Source organism: Bufo gargarizans, chromosome 7 (genome assembly GCF_014858855.1).
Source record: "Bufo gargarizans isolate SCDJY-AF-19 chromosome 7, ASM1485885v1, whole genome shotgun sequence".
NCBI classification, from domain to species: domain Eukaryota; kingdom Metazoa; phylum Chordata; class Amphibia; order Anura; family Bufonidae; genus Bufo; species Bufo gargarizans.
In genome coordinates, this window is record NC_058086.1 from 126,240,967 (window position 1) to 126,262,246 (window position 21,280).

Here is a 21,280-nt window from a genome sequence, read left to right on the forward strand (position 1 = left end):
TCCCCTGGCTAAACTCCCGAATGCCAAAACCCTGGCATCTATTTTTGTGAAAGAAATTGTTCGATTGCATGGTATCCCGGAAAATATTGTTTCTGACAGGGGTGTGCAGTTTGTGTCCAAATTCTGGAGGGCCTTCTGTCAAAGATGTCAAATTTCATTGTCTTTTTCTTCTGCCTACCACCCTGATAGTAATGGGCAGACTGAACGCCTTAATCAGTCTGTGGAACAATTCTTGAGGTTGTATGTTGCTGATGACCAGCAATAATGGGTGAAATTTCTTCCATTGGCTGAATTTGCTTTGAATAACCGTGTCAATTCTTCTGCTGGGGTTTCACCTTTCTTTTGTAACCATGGTTTCCATCCCCGTTTTCATTCTGGGTTATCAGTCTCCTCCTCTAACCCTGAGGCGGATAGGCTATCCTCTGAACTGTGCACAGTTTGGGCCCGGGTTCAATCGAACTTAGAAAAGGCTCAAAGTTCTCAAACTCAAGGCCGATAGGAGACGTTCAAGGGGGGTGAATTTTCAGATTGGGGATAAGGTATGGTTGTCCTCCAAGAATCTCTCTCTTAAAGGGAATCTGTCACCTGCTTTTACCATTTTAAGCTGGCACCATCGCTATGTTGACTAAAGTAATTATTTCCAGGACTCTTCTTTTTACTTTATTTTGTTTTGTAGTTTTGATATAAAAGCAATTTTTTGTTATGCTAATTGGGGTCCAAGGTGCCCAGAGGGGCATTTTTTTCACTCTCCGGTGCCCTGTGACGCCCCCCTGCAGTGCCCAAGAACGCCTCCTGGTCATCAAATAACCTCCCACAGCCTGGCAAACGGTTCCGCCCCCTCCCCATGTCATAGTCTACCTTATAGAAATGCCCGTCCTTCTTCCTGTCTGCGGCCAGAAAACTCGCACAGGCGCAGTACCGCCTGCGGCCTGCGCGATCATCAACCTCCTGAGGGCAACAGCCTCAAAAGTCTCACTGGGCATGCGCCGAGCCCAGTGATGTGACCTGGGCACTGCTGCCCTCAGGAGTTTGATGATCGCGCAGGCGCAGGCCGCAGGCGGTACTGCGCCTGTGCGAGTTTTCTGGCCGCAGACAGGAAGAAGGACGGGGCATTTCTATAAGGTAGACTATGACGTGGGGAGGGGCGGAACCGTTTGCCGGGCTGTGGGAGGTTATTTGATGACCAGGAGGCGTTCTTGGGCACTGGGCACCGGAGAGTGAAAAAAACGCCCCTCTGGTCACCTTGGACCCTAATTAGCATAACATAACAATCGCTTTTATATCAAAACTACAAAACGAAAAAAACGTAGGTTCAACGGTACAAAAAAACTCCTGGTAATAAGGTACTTTAGTCAACATAGCGATGGTGCCAGCTTAAAATGGTAAAAGCAGGACAGATTCCTTTTAAGGTAGATTCTAAAAAGTTTGCTCCTCGTTTTATTGGACCATATAAGATCACGGAGGTGATTAACCCGGTATCATTTAGGTTGGAGCTGCCCGAGTCATTCCATGTTCATAATGTGTTCCATAAATCCCTACTTAAAAAATATTTTGAACTAGTAGTACCATCGAAAGCCTCGCCTCCGCCGGTTCTTGTTAATGATGCTGTCGAGTATGTGGTGTCTAAAATAGTGGATGTCAGGAAGGTGCGTAATTCCTTGCAGTACCTGATTCACTGTAAGGGGTATGGACCTGAAGAGAGATCTTGGGTACCTGCCAGGGAGGTTCATGCTCCTAGACTTGTTCGAAAATTTCATTTAGAACACCCTGAAAGGCCATTGTCTGAAGTTTTGGGTCCGGTGGCCCCTCGTAAAAGGGGGGGTACTGTAACGGGGTTCCGAAGGTGCACTCGGTCTCCCATTAACCGCAGACCTGCTGCTTAGCTTCGGGAGCGAGGATCTGTGTTTGACCTCGTTCCCAGGGCTGCTTTGCTAGCTGGGAGGTCCCCTGCTCCTAAGTCTGCCTTGAGCGCCGAGCTGATCACTCGGTGCTCGACTGGTTGGTCTGTTGGTCATGTGACGCTGGCCACGTCACAAGACCCTCACTCCCCACTATAAATACAGGCAGCCTGCTGGCCACAGGTTGCCTGTTAATTTAGGTTCCACCTGTGATTTTGTCTTTCCTGGCGTACTTACCTCCTGCTGAATTCCTGACAATCCTCTGCCTGCTCCTTGTGTACTTTGCTGCTCTCCTGGTATTCTGACCCCGGCCTCCTCCTGACGATCCTCTGCTGACTCCTTTGGTACTTCACGACTCTCCTGGTATTTATGATCCCGGCTTCTCCTGACTATTCTCTGCTTGCTCCATTTGTACTTTGTAGCTTTCCTGGTATTGACTCTGTCCGTTCACATTCTGTTGTTTGTCTGTCTGTCATCCCTGCACTTAGTTCAAGCTAGGGATTGCCGTCCAGTTGTCCCCTGTCATTAGGACTCGCGAGGCAAGTAGGCAGGGCCAGGGGTAAGGGTGGAGCGCAGTGGTCACTTCCCTCCCCCCTGTGTGTGTGTGTGTACGCGACTGTTACAGCTAGCCTGACTACAATAAGCTTCACCTGCGACCACCTTCCTGCTAGGGAAAAACCTGCCCCGGACTGGGGGGGGTGGATTGGGAGGTCCCACTGCCAAAACCTACCATCCCAATTAAAGTAAAATCCAGCCGGGAATAAATAAAGAAAAAAGCTCCAGCAACTATGTTTGCTGAAGCCAGCGTCATTCTGGATTTCACCCACCTCAGCTTGTTGAGGAACCTAGGAGAGATATACCCCCCTTCCGGGACTTTCCCATGCATTTTACAGTTCACATCGCCACAATACCAACAGCCGTCAGCAATGTGAGAAACTATACACTTCTGTTAATGTGTGCCTGAAGGTCATACAGTATGTACAGAGCTTAGAAAAAGAGCTGTAGTCAATGTCTCCCCTACGGCAACTTTCGCTTTATAAGTTTAAGCCCTAGCGCATTAATCTGAGATGGCTTTTTAATCATTGGATGTATTTTAGGGAATTTGATTTAAAATAACTGTCTATTGGTGTATATTGCTGGCTGAGTTCAGAATAAAATTTCTGCTAACATAGTGTCCAATGGACCAGCTAATATCCTCTGATCTGATTGGCTGTCAGGCTGATTACACGACATTGTGGGCAATTCTGCCAGCCAGGGACATCTGCATCTCCCTGCCCTGTTTCCCTCACCAGTGTACTGAATTTGAAGTGTAAAATGGCAAGGCTGTTTTTCCTAAATGAATAGCCAGAACTTTGTATTAGTGTGGAAATATAATGTTTGTGATATTCATAATGAATCTAGCTTGTTTTGAATCAATTCTCTAATTTCTACTTACAAATAAGGTCTAAAAAATATAGGGGTTGTGCATCTGACTTTACTTTCAAAGAGAAAACCAATCAAATGTTACACAGCAGAGATAAAACTGCATGTTACAAATAACTATCTGGCCTTCAAAAATTATCATCGCTAATGGAAAGCAAGGAAGCAAAAATAAAATTTTGTGTTGATCCCTAAGGGGATATTCTACATGTCGGACATTTATGATGCACACTTGTCTCTAGAATGGTGATCCTCTGACCTTGTACCTCTTAACCCCCATCCCATTGGTCATCTCATCCAAGCTGCAAGAAAGCAAGGTACAAAAACAACCAAGTGTATAGTCCTATGCTGTTACAGTAACTCCTGTAGAAGTGAATGGGGGTTATTGAAGCAGTGCAGCATAGCAAGCTATACTTTCTCTGTAACTTATGAGGTGCAGAAACAGCATGGATCACTGTGCTACTATGTTCCCATAACTCCTGTTCACTTTTATTGGAGTTACACTAGCGCATGATCCTCATGGTATTTTATTAGCTAGCCAAGAAAACGATGCAGTGTGGACCCACCACATGTGACAGTACCATAAGAGTGCAGAGTTAAAGAGCAGTCAACCAGCAAGAAATGTAGAAAGTAGACAGCAGGTCATGATGTATGTCAAACTATCCAATAATACTTGCATTTTCACTATAGACTTACCTTCACAAACCAGCGGTGGACCCCAGCCATAATAATAACACTGGCCAATGTCACTTCTTGGCTTTTGCCCAGAGGGACATCTATATTCAATAGTATCCCCATCGTTAAATGATCGGCGATTATATTGACAAGTAATAGCTGATGGAAAAAACACACATAAATGACTCATTTTTTTCAAATATTAATTGACATTAGGTATAGAAAAAGTGCATTGGCAAAAAGGTCAGTGTTCAGTACATAAAATATACTGTATAGGGTGGAGCTTTGGTCTTTGAGAGCTCTGTATGTTAAGATAATCTATCGCTGTAAATTCTGTCCCATGGATGCACAAACAGTAGAAATTCTTTGAGACAGACGCCCACAGAAAAGAACAATAAACATAAGATATAAGATAACTGAAAATGTGTCACAGAGCATAGGGTCTCGATAAAAGAATCGTCTTTTCAAATATTTAGTCTATTGAAGTTGCTTAACCACCTCAGCCCCCCTAGCTTAAACACCCTTAATGACCAGACCACTTTTTACAATTCTGCACTACACTACTTTCACCATTTATTGCTCGATCATGCAACTTGCCATCCAAATGAATTTTACCTCCTTTTCTTCTCACTAATAGAGCTTTCATTTGGTGGTATTTCATTGCTGCTGACATTTTTACTTTTTTTGTTATTTATATATAGATGTCGTTTTTTAAAAAAAAAAAAAAGAGACATCTATATATACATTTTTCTCTAAATTTATTGTTCTACATGTCTTTGATAAAAAAAAAAGTGTTTGGGTAAAAAATAAATGGTTTGGGTAAAAGTTATAGCGTTTACAAACTATGGTACAAAATGTGAATTTCCGCTTTTTGAAGCAGCTCTGACTTTCTGAGCACCTGTCATGTTTCCTGAGGTTCTACAATGCCCAGACAGTAGAAAAACCCCACAAATGACCCAATTTCAGAAAGTAGACACCCTAAAGTATTCGCTGATGGGCATAGTGAGTTCATAGAACTTTTTATTTTTTGTCACAAGTTAGCGGAAAATGATGAATTTTTTTTTTTCCTTACAAAGTCTCATATTCCACTAACTTGTGACAAAAAATGAAAGCTTCCATGAACTCACTATGCCCATCATGAAATACCTTAGGGTGTCTTCTTTCCAAGGTATTCATGTATGCGAGAGATATCAAGCTAGGTGATCAGTCCAAGAAGGTGGCACAGTATTGAGACGCTGTGGGAATAACAGCGGGCAGTATATTAGCAGAGAGACGCCTGCATAATAAAGGACGCATGAAATAAGCTACTGTAGATGCATAGAGCCACCTAGTGGACGAATTCGGAAATCATTGATTACACTGTGAGCACATTTACAGGCAGGCAGGCTACGCTGATAATTTTAATTATCGGAAAATATTGAGTTCTAAGCAAATATTTTAAGGAGAAGTAATAAAAGTTATTTTTTAGTATTAGTAACACGTGTAAACCAAGGGACACTGATGGTCCGAGTGGCCAATTGTAAATAATAATTGAACCAAGTCCCAACATGTGTTAGGGAGATTTGTGTAAAATAACATTCTTTACAAAATGGGGTCACTTGTGGGGTAGTTATACTGCCCTGGCATTTTAGGGGCCCAAATGCGTGCAAAGTAGTTTGAAATCAAAATCTGTAAAAAAAAATGGCCTGTGAAATCCGAAAGGTGCTCTTTGGAATGTGGGCCCCTTTGCCCACCTAGGCTGCAAAAAAGTGTCACACATGTGGTATCACCGTACTTAGGAGAAGTTGGGGAATGTGTTTTGGGGTGTCATTTTACACATACCCATGCTGGGTGCGATAAATATCTTGGTTAAATGCCAACTTTGTATAAAAAAAAATGGGAAAAGTTGTCTTTTGCCGAGATATTTATCTCACCCAGCATGGGTATATGTAAAATGACACCCCAAAACACATTCCCCAACTTCTCCTGAGTATGGGGATACCACATGTGTGAAACTTTTTTGCAGCCTAGGTGGGCAAAGGGGCCCACATTCCAAAGAGCACCTTTCGGATTTCACAGGCCATTTTTTACAGATTTTGATTTCAAACTACTTTGCACGCATTTGGGCCCCTAAAATGCCAGGGCAGTATAACTACCCCACAAGTGACCCCATTTTGGAAAGAAGACACCCCAAGGTATTTCGTGATGGGCACAGTGAGTTCATGGAAGTTTTTTTTTTTTTTTTTTTTTTTTTACAAGTTAGTGGAATATGAGACTTTGTAAGAAAAAAAAAATGAAATCATCATTTTCCACTAACTTGTGACAAAAAATAAAATATTCTAGGAACTCGCCATGACCCTCACGGAATACCTTGGGGTGTCTTCTTTCCAAAATGGGGTCACTTGTGGGGAAGTTATACTGCCCTGGCATTTTAGGGGCCCAAATGCGTGCAAAGTAGTTTGAAATCAAAATCTGTAAAAAAAAATGGCCTGTGAAATCCGAAAGGTGCTCTTTGGAATGTGGGCCCCTTTGCCCACCTAGGCTGCAAAAAAGTGTCACACATGTGGTATCACCGTACTCTAAAGAAGTAGGGACATGTGTTTTGGGGTGTCTTTTTACATATACCCATGCTGGGTGAGAGAAATATCTCGGCAAAAGACAACTTTTCCCATTTTTTTAATACAAAGTTGGCATTTGACCAAGATATTTATCTCACCCAGCATGGGTATATGTAAAATGACACCCCAAAACACATTCCCCAACTTCTCCTGAGTACGGCGATACCACATGTGTGACACTTTTTTGCAGCCTAGATGCGCAAAGGGGCCCAAATTCCTTTTAGGAGGGCATTTTTAGACATTTGGATCTTCTCACGCTTTAGGGCCCCTAAAATGCCAGGGCAGTATAAATACCCCACATGTGACCCCATTTTGGAAAGACACCCCAAGGTATTCAATAAGGGGCATGGCGAGTTCATAGAAGATTTTTTTTTTTTTTGCACAAGTTAGCAGAAATATTTTTTTTTCTTTTTCTCACAAAGTCTCCCTTTCCGCTAACTTGGGACAAAAAGTTCAATCTTTCATGGACTCAATATGCCCCTCAGCAAATACCTTGGGGTGTCTTCTTTCCGAAATGGGGTCACATGTGGGGTATTTATACTGCCCTGGCATTTTAGGGGCCCTAAAGCGTGAGAAGAAGTCTGGAATATAAATGTCTAAAAAATTTTAAGCATTTGGATTCCGTGAGGGGTATGGTGAGTTCATGTGAGATTTTGTTTTTTGACACAAGTTAGTGGAATATGAGACTTTGTAAGAAAAAACAAACAAAAAAAAATAAAAATCTATTTCTGCTAACTTCTGCCCAAAAAATGTCTAAATGGAGCCTTACAGGGGGGTGATCAATGACAGGGGGGTGATCAGGGAGTCTATATGGGGTGATCACCCCCCTGTCATTGATCACCCCCCTGTAAGGCTCCATTCAGACGTCCGTATGTGTTTTGCGGATCCGCAGTGTCCGTGTTTTGCGGATCCACAAAACACATACGGACGTCTGAATGGAGCCTTACAGGGGGGTGATCAATGACAGGGGGGTGATCACCCCATATAGACTCCATGATAACCCCCCTGTCATTGATCACCTCCCTGTAAGGCTCCATTCATAAGTCCGTATGTGTTTTGCGGATCCACGGATCCATGGATCCGTAAAACACATACGGACGTCTGAATCGAGCCTGACAGGGGGGTGATCAATGACAGGGGGGTGATCAGGGAGTCTATATGGGGTGATCACCCCCCTGTCATTGATCACCCCCCTGTAAGGCTCCATTCAGACGTCCGTGTGTGTTTTTTGCGGATCCGCAGTGTCCGTGTTTTGCGGATCCATAGATCCGCAAAACACATACGGACGTCTGAATGGAGCCTTACAGGGGGGTGATCACCCCATATAGACTCCCTGATAACCCCCCTGTCATTGATCCTCCCTGTAAGGCTCCATTCAGAAGTCTGTATGTGTTTTGCGGATCCACGGATCGGATCCGCAAAACACATACGGATGTCTGAATGGAGCCTTACAGGGAGGTGATCAATGACAGGGGGGTGATCAATGACAGGGGGGTGATCAGGGAATCTAAGGCTACTTTCACACTTGCGTTTGATCGGATCCATTCTGAATGGATCCGATCATATTAATGCAGACGGAGGCTCCGTTCAGTACGGATCCGTCTGCATTAATAACTTAGAAAAATTTCTAAGTGCAAAAGTAGCCTCAGCGGATCCGTTCAGACTTTCAATGTAAAGTCAATGGGGGACGGATCCGCTTGAAGATTGAGCCATATGGTGTCATCTTCAAGCGGATCCGTTCCCATTGACTTACATTGTAAGTCTGGACGGATCCGCACGCCTCCGCACGGCCAGGCGGACAGCTGAACGCTGCAAGCAGCGTTCAGCTGTCCGCCTGGCCGTGCGGAGGCGAGCGGAGGCTGAACGCCGCCAGACTGATGCAGTCTGAGCGTATCCGCATCCATTCAGACTGCATCAGGGCTGGACGGAAGCGTTCTGCTCCGCTCGTGAGCTCCTTCAAACGGAGCTCACGAGCGGACAGCAGAACGCTAGTGTGAAAGTAGCCTAATATGGGGTGATCAGGGGTTAATAAGTGACAGGGGGGGTGTAGTGTAGTGTGGTGATTGGTTCTACTTGTTACTGAGCTGCCTGTGTCCTCTGGTGGTCGATCCAACCAAAAGGGGACCACCAGAGGACCAGGTAGCAGGTATATTAGACGCTGTTATCAAAACAGCATCTAATATACCTGTTAGGGGTTAAAAAATAGCATCTACAGCCTGCCAGCGAACGTTCGCCGCTGGCAGGCTGTAGATCCACTCGCTTACCTTCCGATCCTGTGAACGCGCGCGCCTGTGTGCGCGCGTTCACAGGAAGTCTCGCGTCTCGCGAGCTGACGCATAGATGCGTGACTCTGCCTGGGACAGCCGCCTCCGGACCGCGATCTTGCGTTAGGCGGTTAAAGGGCTTGTCCCATCTCGGTCTTTTATGGTTAGGATAGGAAGAAACCCAGTAAGCGCCAGCCAGGGGAGACGGAGCTCCAGAAACAACCAAAGTGACTGTACTACTTGTTTTACTTAGCTTCCATTCACTGCTATGGAAACAGCAGAGAGCCAGACTGCCTTTAACACCTTAAGGACCCTGTGATTTTTCACCTTAAGGACCAGGCCATTTTTAGCAAATCTGACATATGTCACTTTATGTGGTAATTAGAGTTGAGCGAACACCTGGATGTTCGGGTTCGAGAAGTTCGGCCGAACATCCCGGAAATGTTCGGGTTCGGGATCCGAACCCGATCCGAACTTCGTCCCGAACCCGAACCCCATTGAAGTCAATGGGGACCCGAACTTTTCGGCACTAAAAAGGCTGTAAAACAGCCCAGGAAAGAGCTAGAGGGCTGCAAAAGGCAGCAACATGTAGGTAAATCCCCTGCAAACAAATGTGGATAGGGAAATGAATTAAAATAAAAATTAAATAAATAAAAATTAACCAAAATCAATTGGAGAGAGGTTCCATAGCAGAGAATCTGGCTTCCCGTCACCCACCACTGGAACAGTCCATTCTCAGATATTTAGGCCCCGGCACCCAGGCAGAGGAGAGAGGTCCCGTAACAGAGAATCTGTCTTCATGTCAGCAGAGAATTAGTCTGCATGTCATAGCAGAGAATGAGGCTTCACGTCAGCCACCACTGCAACAGTCCATTGGCATATATTTAGGCCCAGCACCCAGGCAGAGGAGGGAGGTCCCGTAACAGAGAATCTGTCTTCATGTCAGCAGAGAATTAGTCTGCATGTCATAGCAGAGAATGAGGCTTCACGTCAGCCACCACTGCAACAGTCCATTGGCATATATTTAGGCCCAGCACACACACAGGCAGAGGAGAGAGGTCCCGTAACAGAGAATCTGGCTTCATGTCAGCAGAGAATCAGTCTGCATGTCATAGCAGAGAATGAGGCTTCACGTCAGCCACCACTGCAACAGTCCATTGGCATATATTTAGGCCCAGCACACACACAGGCAGAGGAGAGAGGTCCCGTAACAGAGAATCTGGCTTCATGTCAGCAGAGAATCAGTCTGCATGTCATAGCAGAGAATGAGGCTTCACGTCAGCCACCACTGCAACAGTCCATTGGCATATATTTAGGCCCAGCACCCAGGCAGAGGAGGGAGGTCCCGTAACAGAGAATCTGTCTTCATGTCAGCAGAGAATTAGTCTGCATGTCATAGCAGAGAATGAGGCTTCACGTCAGCCACCACTGCAACAGTCCATTGGCATATATTTAGGCCCAGCACACACACAGGCAGAGGAGAGAGGTCCCGTAACAGAGAATCTGGCTTCATGTCAGCAGAGAATCAGTCTGCATGTCATAGCAGAGAATGAGGCTTCACGTCAGCCACCACTGCAACAGTCCATTGGCATATATTTAGGCCCAGCACACACACAGGCAGAGGAGAGAGGTCCCGTAACAGAGAATCTGGCTTCATGTCAGCAGAGAATCAGTCTGCATGTCATAGCAGAGAATGAGGCTTCACGTCAGCCACCACTGCAACAGTCCATTGGCATATATTTAGGCCCAGCACCCAGGCAGAGGAGGGAGGTCCCGTAACAGAGAATCTGTCTTCATGTCAGCAGAGAATTAGTCTGCATGTCATAGCAGAGAATGAGGCTTCACGTCAGCCACCACTGCAACAGTCCATTGGCATATATTTAGGCCCAGCACCCAGGCAGAGGAGGGAGGTCCCGTAACAGAGAATCTGTCTTCATGTCAGCAGAGAATTAGTCTGCATGTCATAGCAGAGAATGAGGCTTCACGTCAGCCACCACTGGAACAGTCCATTCTCAGATATTTAGGCCCCGGCACCCAGGCAGAGGAGAGAGGTCCCGTAACAGAGAATCTGTCTTCATGTCAGCAGAGAATTAGTCTGCATGTCATAGCAGAGAATGAGGCTTCACGTCAGCCACCACTGCAACAGTCCATTGGCATATATTTAGGCCCAGCACCCAGGCAGAGGAGAGAGGTCCCGTAACAGACAATCTGGCTTCATGTCAGCAGAGAATCAGTCTGCATGTCATAGCAGAGAATCAGGCTTCACGTCACCCACCACTGCAACAGTCCATTGTCATAAATTTAGGCCCAGCACTAGTGTTGAGCGGCATGTCCCATATTCGAATTCGCGAAATTTTGTGAATATTCGAAAGAATATTCGTAAAATATTCGCGATTATTCAAATTCGTTATTATTTCGCATATGCGATAATTCGAATTATCGCATAATACATATGCTATGCAAAATTCACATGTGCGCTAATGAAATCGCCTTACGAAGATTCGCAACTCAATTCAATCACTAATGTATGAATGCAATGCCCTTTGCCTCTGTTCTGGGACAAGTGTAGATATTCGCATGTGCGCTAATAAAATCGCCTTACGAAGATTCGCACCTCAATCACTTTCTAGGGAATGTGAGACTTTTGGGAATCAATCGAGATACAGTGGGGGGTGATGACAGTAGTTGACAGAGTACAGATCAATGTAATCTGTAAGGTGGAAAGTAAAATAAAAAATACGAATATTCGTAAATCGACTTTTACGAAGTTCTACGTATTCGCGAATATGGTGCTATACTATATGAATGCACAGGCCTTTGCCTCTCTGTTCTGGGGACAAGTGTAGATATTTGCATTTGCGTTAATAAAATCGCCTTACGAAGATTCGCAGCTCAATTCAATCACTAATGTATGAATGCAAAGCCCTTTGCCTCTGTTCTGGGACAAGTGTAGATATTCGCATGTGCGCTAATAAAATCGCCTTACGAAGATTCGCAACTCAATTCACTAATGTATGAATGCAAAGCCCTTTGCCTCTGTTCTGGGACGTGCCGATATTCGCATGTGCGCTAATAAAATCGCCTTACGAAGATTCGCGCCTCAATCACTTTCTAGGCAATGTGAGTAAGATCTGAGCTGTTGGACCTTTGGGAAACAATCAATTATATGTGTACTGTAATTTTGTGGGGGGGGGGGGGGAAACAAAAAACGAATATTCGTTTTTACGAATATATAGCACTATATTCGAAATATTCGCGAAATCGCGAAGTTGCGATATTCGCGAAAAAAATTTGCTTTTCGAATATTCGCGCTCAACACTACCCAGCACCCAGGCAGAGGAGAGAGGTCCCGTAACAGAGAATCTGGCTTCATGTCAGCAGAGAATCAGTCTTCATATCATAGCAGAGAATCAGGCTTCACGTCACCCACCACTGTAAGAGTCAATTTTCATAAATTTAGGCCCAGAACCCAGGCAGAGGAGAAAGGTCCCGTAACAGACAATCTGGCTTCATGTCAGCAGAGAATCAGTCTTCATATCATAGCAGAGAATCAGGCTTCACGTCACCCACCACTGCAACAGTCAATTGTCATAAATTTAGGCCCAGCACCCAGGCAGAGGAGAGAGCTCCCGTAACAGAGGATCTGGCTTCATGTCAGCAGAGAATCAGTCTGCATGTCATAGCAGAGAATGAGGCTTCACGTCACCCACCACTGCAACAGTCCATTGGCATATATTTAGGCCTAGCACACAGGCAGAGCAGAGAGGTCCCGTAACAGACAATCTGGCTTCATGTCAGCAGAGAATCAGTCTGCATGTCATAGCAGAGAATGAGGCTTCACGTCACCCACCACTGCAACAGTCCATTGGCATATATTTAGGCCTAGCACACAGGCAGAGCAGAGAGGTCCCGTAACAGACAATCTGGCTTCATGTCAGCAGAGAATCAGTCTGCATGTCATAGCAGAGAATGAGGCTTCACGTCACCCACCACTGCAACAGTCCATTGGCATATATTTAGGCCTAGCACACAGGCAGAGCAGAGAGGTCCCGTAACAGACAATCTGGCTTCATGTCAGCAGAGAATCAGTCTGCATGTCATAGCAGAGAATGAGGCTTCACGTCACCCACCACTGCAACAGTCCATTGGCATATATTTAGGCCTAGCACACAGGCAGAGCAGAGAGGTCCCGTAACAGACAATCTGGCTTCATGTCAGCAGAGAATCAGTCTGCATGTCATAGCAGAGAATGAGGCTTCACGTCACCCACCACTGCAACAGTCCATTGGCATATATTTAGGCCTAGCACACAGGCAGAGCAGAGAGGTCCCGTAACAGACAATCTGGCTTCATGACAGCAGAGAATCAGTCTGCATGTCATAGCAGAGAATGAGGCTTCACGTCAGCCACCACTGCAACAGTCCATTGGCATATATTTAGGCCTAGCACACAGGCAGAGCAGAGAGGTCCCGTAACAGACAATCTGGCTTCATGACAGCAGAGAATCAGTCTGCATGTCATAGCAGAGAATCAGGCTTCACGTCAGCCACCACTGCAACAGTCCATTGTCATAAATTTAGGCCCAGCACCCAGGCAGAGGAGAGAGGTCCCGTAACAGAGAATCTGGCTTCATGTCAGCAGAGAATCAGTCTTCATATCATAGCAGAGAATCAGGCTTCACGTCACCCACCACTGTAAGAGTCAATTTTCATAAATTTAGGCCCAGAACCCAGGCAGAGGAGAAAGGTCCCGTAACAGAGAATCTGGCTTCATGTCAGCAGAGAATCAGTCTTCATATCATAGCAGAGAATCAGGCTTCACGTCACCCACCACTGCAACAGTCAATTTTCATAAATTTAGGCCCAGAACCCAGGCAGAGGAGAAAGGTCCCGTAACAGACAATCTGGCTTCATGTCAGCAGAGAATCAGTCTTCATATCATAGCAGAGAATCAGGCTTCACGTCACCCACCACTGCAACAGTCAATTGTCATAAATTTAGGCCCAGCACCCAGGCAGAGGAGAGAGCTCCCGTAACAGAGGATCTGGCTTCATGTCAGCAGAGAATCAGTCTGCATGTCATAGCAGAGAATGAGGCTTCACGTCACCCACCACTGCAACAGTCCATTGGCATATATTTAGGCCTAGCACACAGGCAGAGGAGAGGTTCATTCAACTTTGGGTAGCCTCGCAATATAATGGTAAAATGAAAATAAAAATAGGATTGAATGAGGAAGTGCCCTGGAGTCCAATAATATATGGTTATGGGGAGGTAGTTAATGTCTAATCTGGACAAGGGACGGACAGGTCCTGTGGGATCCATGCCTGGTTCATTTTTATGAACGTCAGCTTGTCCACATTGGCTGTAGACAGGCGGCTGCGTTTGTCTGTAATGACGCCCCCTGCCGTGCTGAATACACGTTCAGACAAAACGCTGGCTGCCGGGCAGGCCAGCACCTCCAAGGCATAAAAGGCTAGCTCTGGCCACGTGGACAATTTAGAGACCCAGAAGTTGAATGGGGCCGAACCATCAGTCAGTACGTGGAGGGGTGTGCACACGTACTGTTCCACCATGTTAGTGAAATGTTGCCTCCTGCTAACACGTTGCGTATCAGGTGGTGGTGCAGTTAGCTGTGGCGTGTTGACAAAAGTTTTCCACATCTCTGCCATGCTAACCCTGCCCTCAGAGGAGCTGGCCGTGACACAGCTGCCTTGGCGACCTCTTGCTCCTCCTCTGCCTTGGCCTTGGGCTTCCACTTGTTCCCCTGTGACATTTGGGAATGCTCTCAGTAGCGTGTCTACCAACGTGCGCTTGTACTCGCGCATCTTCCTATCACGCTCCAGTGCAGGAAGTAAGGTGGGCACATTGTCTTTGTAGCGTGGATCCAGCAGGGTGGCAACCCAGTAGTCCGCACAGGTTAAAATGTGGGCAACTCTGCTGTCGTTGCGCAGGCACTGCAGCATGTAGTCGCTCATGTGTGCCAGGCTGCCCAGGGATAAGGACAAGCTGTCCTCTGTGGGAGGCGTATCGTCATCGTCCTGCCTTTCCCCCCAGCCACGCACCAGTGATGGACCCGAGCTGCGTTGGGTGCCACCCCGCTGTGACCATGCTTCATCCTCATCCTCCTCCACCTCCTCCTCATCCTCGTCCTCCTCGTCCTCCAGTAGTGGGCCCTGGCTGGCCACATTTGTACCTGGCCTCTGCTGTTGCCAAAAACCTCCCTCTGAGTCACTTCGAAGAGACTGGCCTGAAAGTGCTAAAAATGACCCCTCTTCCTCCTCCTCCTCCTCCTCCTCCTGGGCCACCTCCTCTTCCATCATCGCCCTAAGTGTTTTCTCAAGGAGACATAGAAGTGGTATTGTAACGCTGATAACGGTGTCATCGCCACTGGCCATGTTGGTGGAGTACTCGAAACAGCGCAACAGGGCACACAGGTCTCGCATGGAGGCCCAGTCATTGGTGGTGAAGTGGTGCTGTTCTGTAGTGCGACTGACCCGTGCGTGCTGCAGCTGAAACTCCACTATGGCCTGCTGCTGCTCGCACAGTCTGTCCAGCATGTGCAAGGTGGAGTTCCACCTGGTGGGCACGTCGCATATGAGGCGGTGAGCGGGAAGGCCGAAGTTACGCTGTAGCGCAGACAGGCGAGCAGCAGCAGGATGTGAACGCCGGAAGCGCGAACAGACGGCCCGCACTTTATGCAGCAGCTCTGACATGTCGGGGTAGTTGTGAATGAACTTCTGCACCACCAAATTCAGCACATGCGCCAAGCAAGGGATGTGCGTCAAATTGGCTAGTCCCAGAGCTGCAACGAGATTTCGCCCATTATCACACACCACCAGGCCGGGCTTGAGGCTCACCGGCAGCAACCACTCGTCGGTCTGTTGTTCTATACCCCGCCACAACTCCTGTGCGGTGTGGGGCCTGTCCCCCAAACATATGAGTTTCAGAATGGCCTGCTGACGTTTACCCCGGGCTGTGCTGAAGTTGGTGGTGAAGGTGTGTGGCTGACTGGATGAGCAGGTGGAAGAAGAGGAGGAGGAAGCCGAGAAGGAGGAGGTGGCAACAGGAGGCAAAGAATGTTGCCCTGCGATCCTTGGCGGCGGAAGGACGTGCGCCAAACAGCTCTCCGCCTGGGGCCCAGCTGCCACTACATTTACCCAGTGTGCAGTTAGGGAGATATAGCGTCCCTGGCCGTGCTTACTGGTCCACGTATCTGTGGTTAGGTGGACCTTGCTACAGATGGCGTTGCGCAGTGCACACTTGATTTTATCGGATACTTGGTTGTGCAGGGAAGGCACGGCTCTCTTGGAGAAGTAGTGCCGGCTGGGAACAACATACTGTGGGACAGCAAGCGACATGAGCTGTTTGAAGCTGTCTGTGTCCACCAGCCTAAATGACAGCATTTCATAGGCCAGTAGTTTAGAAATGCTGGCATTCAGGGCCAGGGATCGAGGGTGGCTAGGTGGGAATTTACGCTTTCTATCAAATGTTTGTGAGATGGAGAGCTGAACGCTGGCGTGTGACATGGTTGAGACGCTTGGTGACGGAGGTGGTGGTGGTGGTGTTGGTGGTACATCCCCTGTTTGCTGGGCGGCAGGTGCCAACGTTCCTCCAGAGGCGGAGGAAGAGGCCGAGGCGGCAGCAGCAGAATAGGCCGAGGCGGCAGCAGCAGAAGAGGTAGCAGGGGGAGCCTGAGTGACTTCCTTGGTTTTAAGGTGTTTACTCCACTGCAGTTCATGCTTTGCATGCAGGTGCCTGGTCATGCAGGTTGTGCTCAGGTTCAGAACGTTAATGCCTCGCTTCAGGCTCTGATGGCACAGCGTGCAAACCACTCGGGTCTTGTCGTCAGCACATTGTTTGAAGAAGTGCCATGCCAGGGAACTCCTTGAAGCTGCCTTTGGGGTGCTCGGTCCCAGATGGCGGCGGTCAGTAGCAGGCGGAGTCTCTTGGCGGCGGGTGTTCTGCTTTTGCCCACTGCTCCCTCTTTTGCTACGCTGTTGGCTCGGTCTCACCACTGCCTCTTCCTCCGAACTGTGAAAGTCAGTGGCACGACCTTCATTCCATGTGGGGTCTAGGACCTCATCGTCCCCTGCATCGTCTTCCACCCAGTCTTGATCCCTGACCTCCTGTTCAGTCTGCACACTGCAGAAAGACGCAGCAGTTGGCACCTGTGTTTCGTCATCATCAGAGACATGCTGAGGTGGTATTCCCATGTCCTCATCATCAGGAAACATAAGTGGTTGTGCGTCAGTGCATTCTATGTCTTTCACCGCTGGGGAAGGGCTAGGTGGATGCCCTTGGGAAACCCTGCCAGCGGAGTCTTCAAACAGCATAAGAGACTGCTGCATAACTTGAGGCTGAGACAGTTTCCCTGGTATGCATGGGGGTGATGTGACAGACTGATGGGGTTGGTTTTCAGGCGCCATCTGTGCGCTTTCTGCAGAAGACTGGGTGGGAGATAATGTGAACGTGCTGGATCCACTGTCGGCCACCCAATTGACTAATGCCTGTACCTGCTCAGGCCTTACCATCCTTAGAACGGCATTGGGCCCCACCATATATCGCTGTAAATTCTGGCGGCTACTGGGACCTGAGGTAGTTGGTACACTAGGACGTGTGGATGTGGCAGAACGGCCACGTCCTCTCCCAGCACCAGAGGGTCCACTAACACCACCACGACCATGTCCACGTCCGCGTCCCTTACTAGATGTTTTTCTCATTGTTATGGTTCACCACAACAACAAATATATTATTTGGCCCAATGTATTGTATTCAAATTCAGCGGGATATAAATTTGAGGCCTAGTATTTAGGCGCTGGGTGACCGGTATGGATTTAGTGACAGAATTAGACTTGGAAATGCACAGAAGCGTGTGTGTGTGAAGTTATTCTGAATGACCCAATGTGCACCTTGAATATTATATACCCTTTTAGGGATAGATTTCAAATAGCTCTGATATAGCAGAAACCACTAAATTATGAAATTGCTAAATTGGGAATTGTACTTCAACCCAGAACAAAAAATGTGCTTTGACGGACACTAAATATCTTGCCCAGCAACAACAGTACAACGGTGGGTAACGAGAGATTTAGAGGGAATTAAATTTGAGGCCTAGTATTTAGGCGCTGGGTCACCGGTATGGATTTAGTGACAGAATTAGACTTGGAAATACACAGTAGCGGGTGTGTGTGAAGTTATTCTGAATGACCCTATGTGCACCTTCAATATTATATACCCTTTTAGGGATAGATTTCAAATAGCTCTGATATAGCAGAAACCACTAAATTATGAAATTGCTAAATTGGGAATTGTACTTCAACCCAGAACAAAAAATGTGCTTTGACGGACACTAAATATCTTGCCCAGCAACAACAGTACAGCGGTGGGTAACGAGAGATTTAGAGGGAATTAAATTTGAGGCCTAGTATTTAGGCGCTGGGTCACCGGTATGGATTTAGTGACAGAATTAGACTTGGAAATGCACAGAAGCGTGTGTGTGAAGTTATTCTGAATGACCCAATGTGCACCTTCAATATTATATACCCTTTTTGGGATAGATTTCAAATAGCTCTGATATAGCAGGAACCACTAAATTATGAAATTGCTAAATTGGGAATTGTACTTCAACCCAGAACAAAAAATGTGCTTTGACGGGCACTAAATAACTTTCCCAGCTACAACAGGACAACGGTAACGAGAGATTTAGAGGGATTTAAATTTGAGGCCTAGTATTTAGGCGCTGGGTGACAGGTATGGGTTTAGTGACAGAATTAGACTTGGAAATACACAGTAGCGGGTGTGTGTGAAGTTATTCTGAATGACCCTATGTGCACCTTCAATATTATATACCCTTTTAGGGATAGATTTCAAATAGCTCTGATATAGCAGAAACCACTAAATTATGAAATTGCTAAATTGGGAATTGTACTTCAACCCAGAACAAAAAATGTGCTTTGACGGACACTAAATATCTTGCCCAGCAACAACAGTACAGCGGTGGGTAACGAGAGATTTAGAGGGAATTAAATTTGAGGCCTAGTATTTAGGCGCTGGGTCACCGGTATGGATTTAGTGACAGAATTAGACTTGGAAATACACAGTAGCGGGTGTGTGTGAAGTTATTCTGAATGACCCTATGTGCACCTTCAATATTATATACCCTTTTTGGGATAGATTTCAAATAGCTCTGATATAGCAGGAACCACTAAATTATGAAATTGCTAAATTGGGAATTGTACTTCAACCCAGAACAAAAAATGTGCTTTGACGGGCACTAAATAACTTTCCCAGCTACAACAGGACAACGGTAACGAGAGATTTAGAGGGATTTAAATTTGAGGCCTAGTATTTAGGCGCTGGGTGACAGGTATGGGTTTAGTGACAGAATTAGACTTGGAAATACACAGTAGCGGGTGTGTGTGAAGTTATTCTGAATGACCCTATGTGCACCTTCAATATTATATACCCTTTTTGGGATAGATTTCAAATAGCTCTGATATAGCAGAAACCACTAAATTATGAAATTGCTAAATTGGGAATTGTACTTCAACCCAGAACAAAAAATGTGCTTTGACGGACACTAAATATCTTGCCCAGCAACAACAGTACAGCGGTGGGTAACGAGAGATTTAGAGGGAATTAAATTTGAGGCCTAGTATTTAGGCGCTGGGTCACCGGTATGGATTTAGTGACAGAATTAGACTTGGAAATACACAGTAGCGGGTGTGTGTGAAGTTACTCTGAATGACCCTATGTGCACCTTCAATATTATATACCCTTTTTGGGATAGATTTCAAAGAGCTCTGATATAGCAGGAACCACTAAATTATGAAATTGCTAAATTGGGAATTGTATTTCAACCCAGAACAAGAAATGTGCTTGAACGGACACTAAATAACTCGCCCAGCTACAGCACTAGGGACAGATTTAGCTGGATATAAATTTGAGGCCTAGTATTTAGGCGCTGGGTGACCGGTATGGATTTAGTGACAGAATTAGACTGGGATATGGCCAAAAAATGAACAGACTATTGCTGGTTAAATGCACTTGGTGTGACAGCTTCACCCTGATGTAGGCTTTAGCCAAAAAACAACCACACCATTGAGGGTTAAATGCACTTGGTGACAGGCGCAGCTTGCCCCTGATTTTGTATATGGCCAAAAAATGAACAGACTATTGCTGGTTAAATGCACTTGGTGTGACAGCTTCACCCTGATGTAGGCTTTAGCCAAAAAACAACCACACCATTGAGGGTTAAATGCACTTGGTGACAGGCGCAGCTTGCCCCTGATTTTGTATATGGCCAAAAAATGAACAGACTATTGCTGGTTAAATGCACTTGGTGTGACAGCTTCACCCTGATGTAGGCTTTAGCCAAAAAACAACCACACCATTGAGGGTTAAATGCACTTGGTGACAGGCGCAGCTTGCCCCTGATTTTGTATATGGCCAAAAAATGAACAGACTATTGCTGGTTAAATGCACTTGGTGTCACAGCTTCACCCTGATGTAGGCTTTAGCCAAAAAACAACCACACCATTGAGGGTTAAATGCACTTGGTCGCAGCTTGTGCTGGCGCACCACAAGACACAAAATGGCCGCCGATCACCCCAGAAAAATGAGACTGACAAACGGTCTGTGCAGCCTAAAAACAGTGAGCAATTGAGGATCAGCAGCTCAATGATCCACAGCTGCAGATCGATCAGTTAATCAAGTCCTTTGGAGGAGTTAATCTGCCTAATCTCGCCCTACTGTCGCAGCCGCAACCTCTCCCTACGCTAATCAGAGCAGAGTGACGGGCGGCGCTATGTGACTCCAGCTTAAATAGAGGCTGGGTCACATGGTGCTCTGGCCAATCACAGCCATGCCAATAGTAGGCATGGCTGTGATGGCCTCTTGGGGCAAGTAGTATGACGCTTGTTGATTGGCTGCTTTGCAGCCTTTCAAAAAGCGCCAAGAAAGCGTCACAAAAGCGCGAAGAAAGCGACGAACACCGAACCCGAACCCGGACTTTTACGAAAATGTCCGGGTTCGGGTCCGTGTCACGGACACCCCAAAATTCGGTACGAACCCGAACTATACAGTTCGGGTTCGCTCATCCCTAGTGGTAATAACTTTAAAATGCTTTAACGTATCCAGGCTATTCTGAGATTATTTTCTCGTCACATATTGTACTTCAAAACTGTTGTAAAATGAAGTAAAAAAAAACTACATTTTTGTTTGTTTTTTTAATACCAAATTTACAACAAAAAAAATAGAAAGATTTCCAAATTTCAATTTCTCTACTTTTAGAATAGATAAATAATTAACAGGCGCCATCTTGCAATTGAACACACCCTGAGGTGGCCCTAGAGTGGAAACCCCCCAAAAGTCACCCCATTCTGGAAACTACACCCCTCAAGGAATATTTAAAGGTGTGTAGTGAGCAC

The 21,280-nt window shown here is 46.4% G+C and overlaps 1 protein-coding gene across 2 annotated transcripts in view; it reads right to left on the reverse strand.

The window, feature by feature from the left end:
* LOC122943120 (coagulation factor XIII B chain-like) overlaps positions 1–21,280 on the reverse strand; it is a 447,010-nt gene that overhangs the window by 236,311 nt on the left and 189,419 nt on the right. For both annotated transcript variants that reach the window (XM_044300587.1, XM_044300586.1), the window contains exon 6: positions 4,014–4,151. In XM_044300587.1, the coding sequence (XP_044156522.1) occupies positions 4,014–4,151 (138 nt within the window). The remainder of the gene's footprint in view (positions 1–4,013; positions 4,152–21,280) is intronic.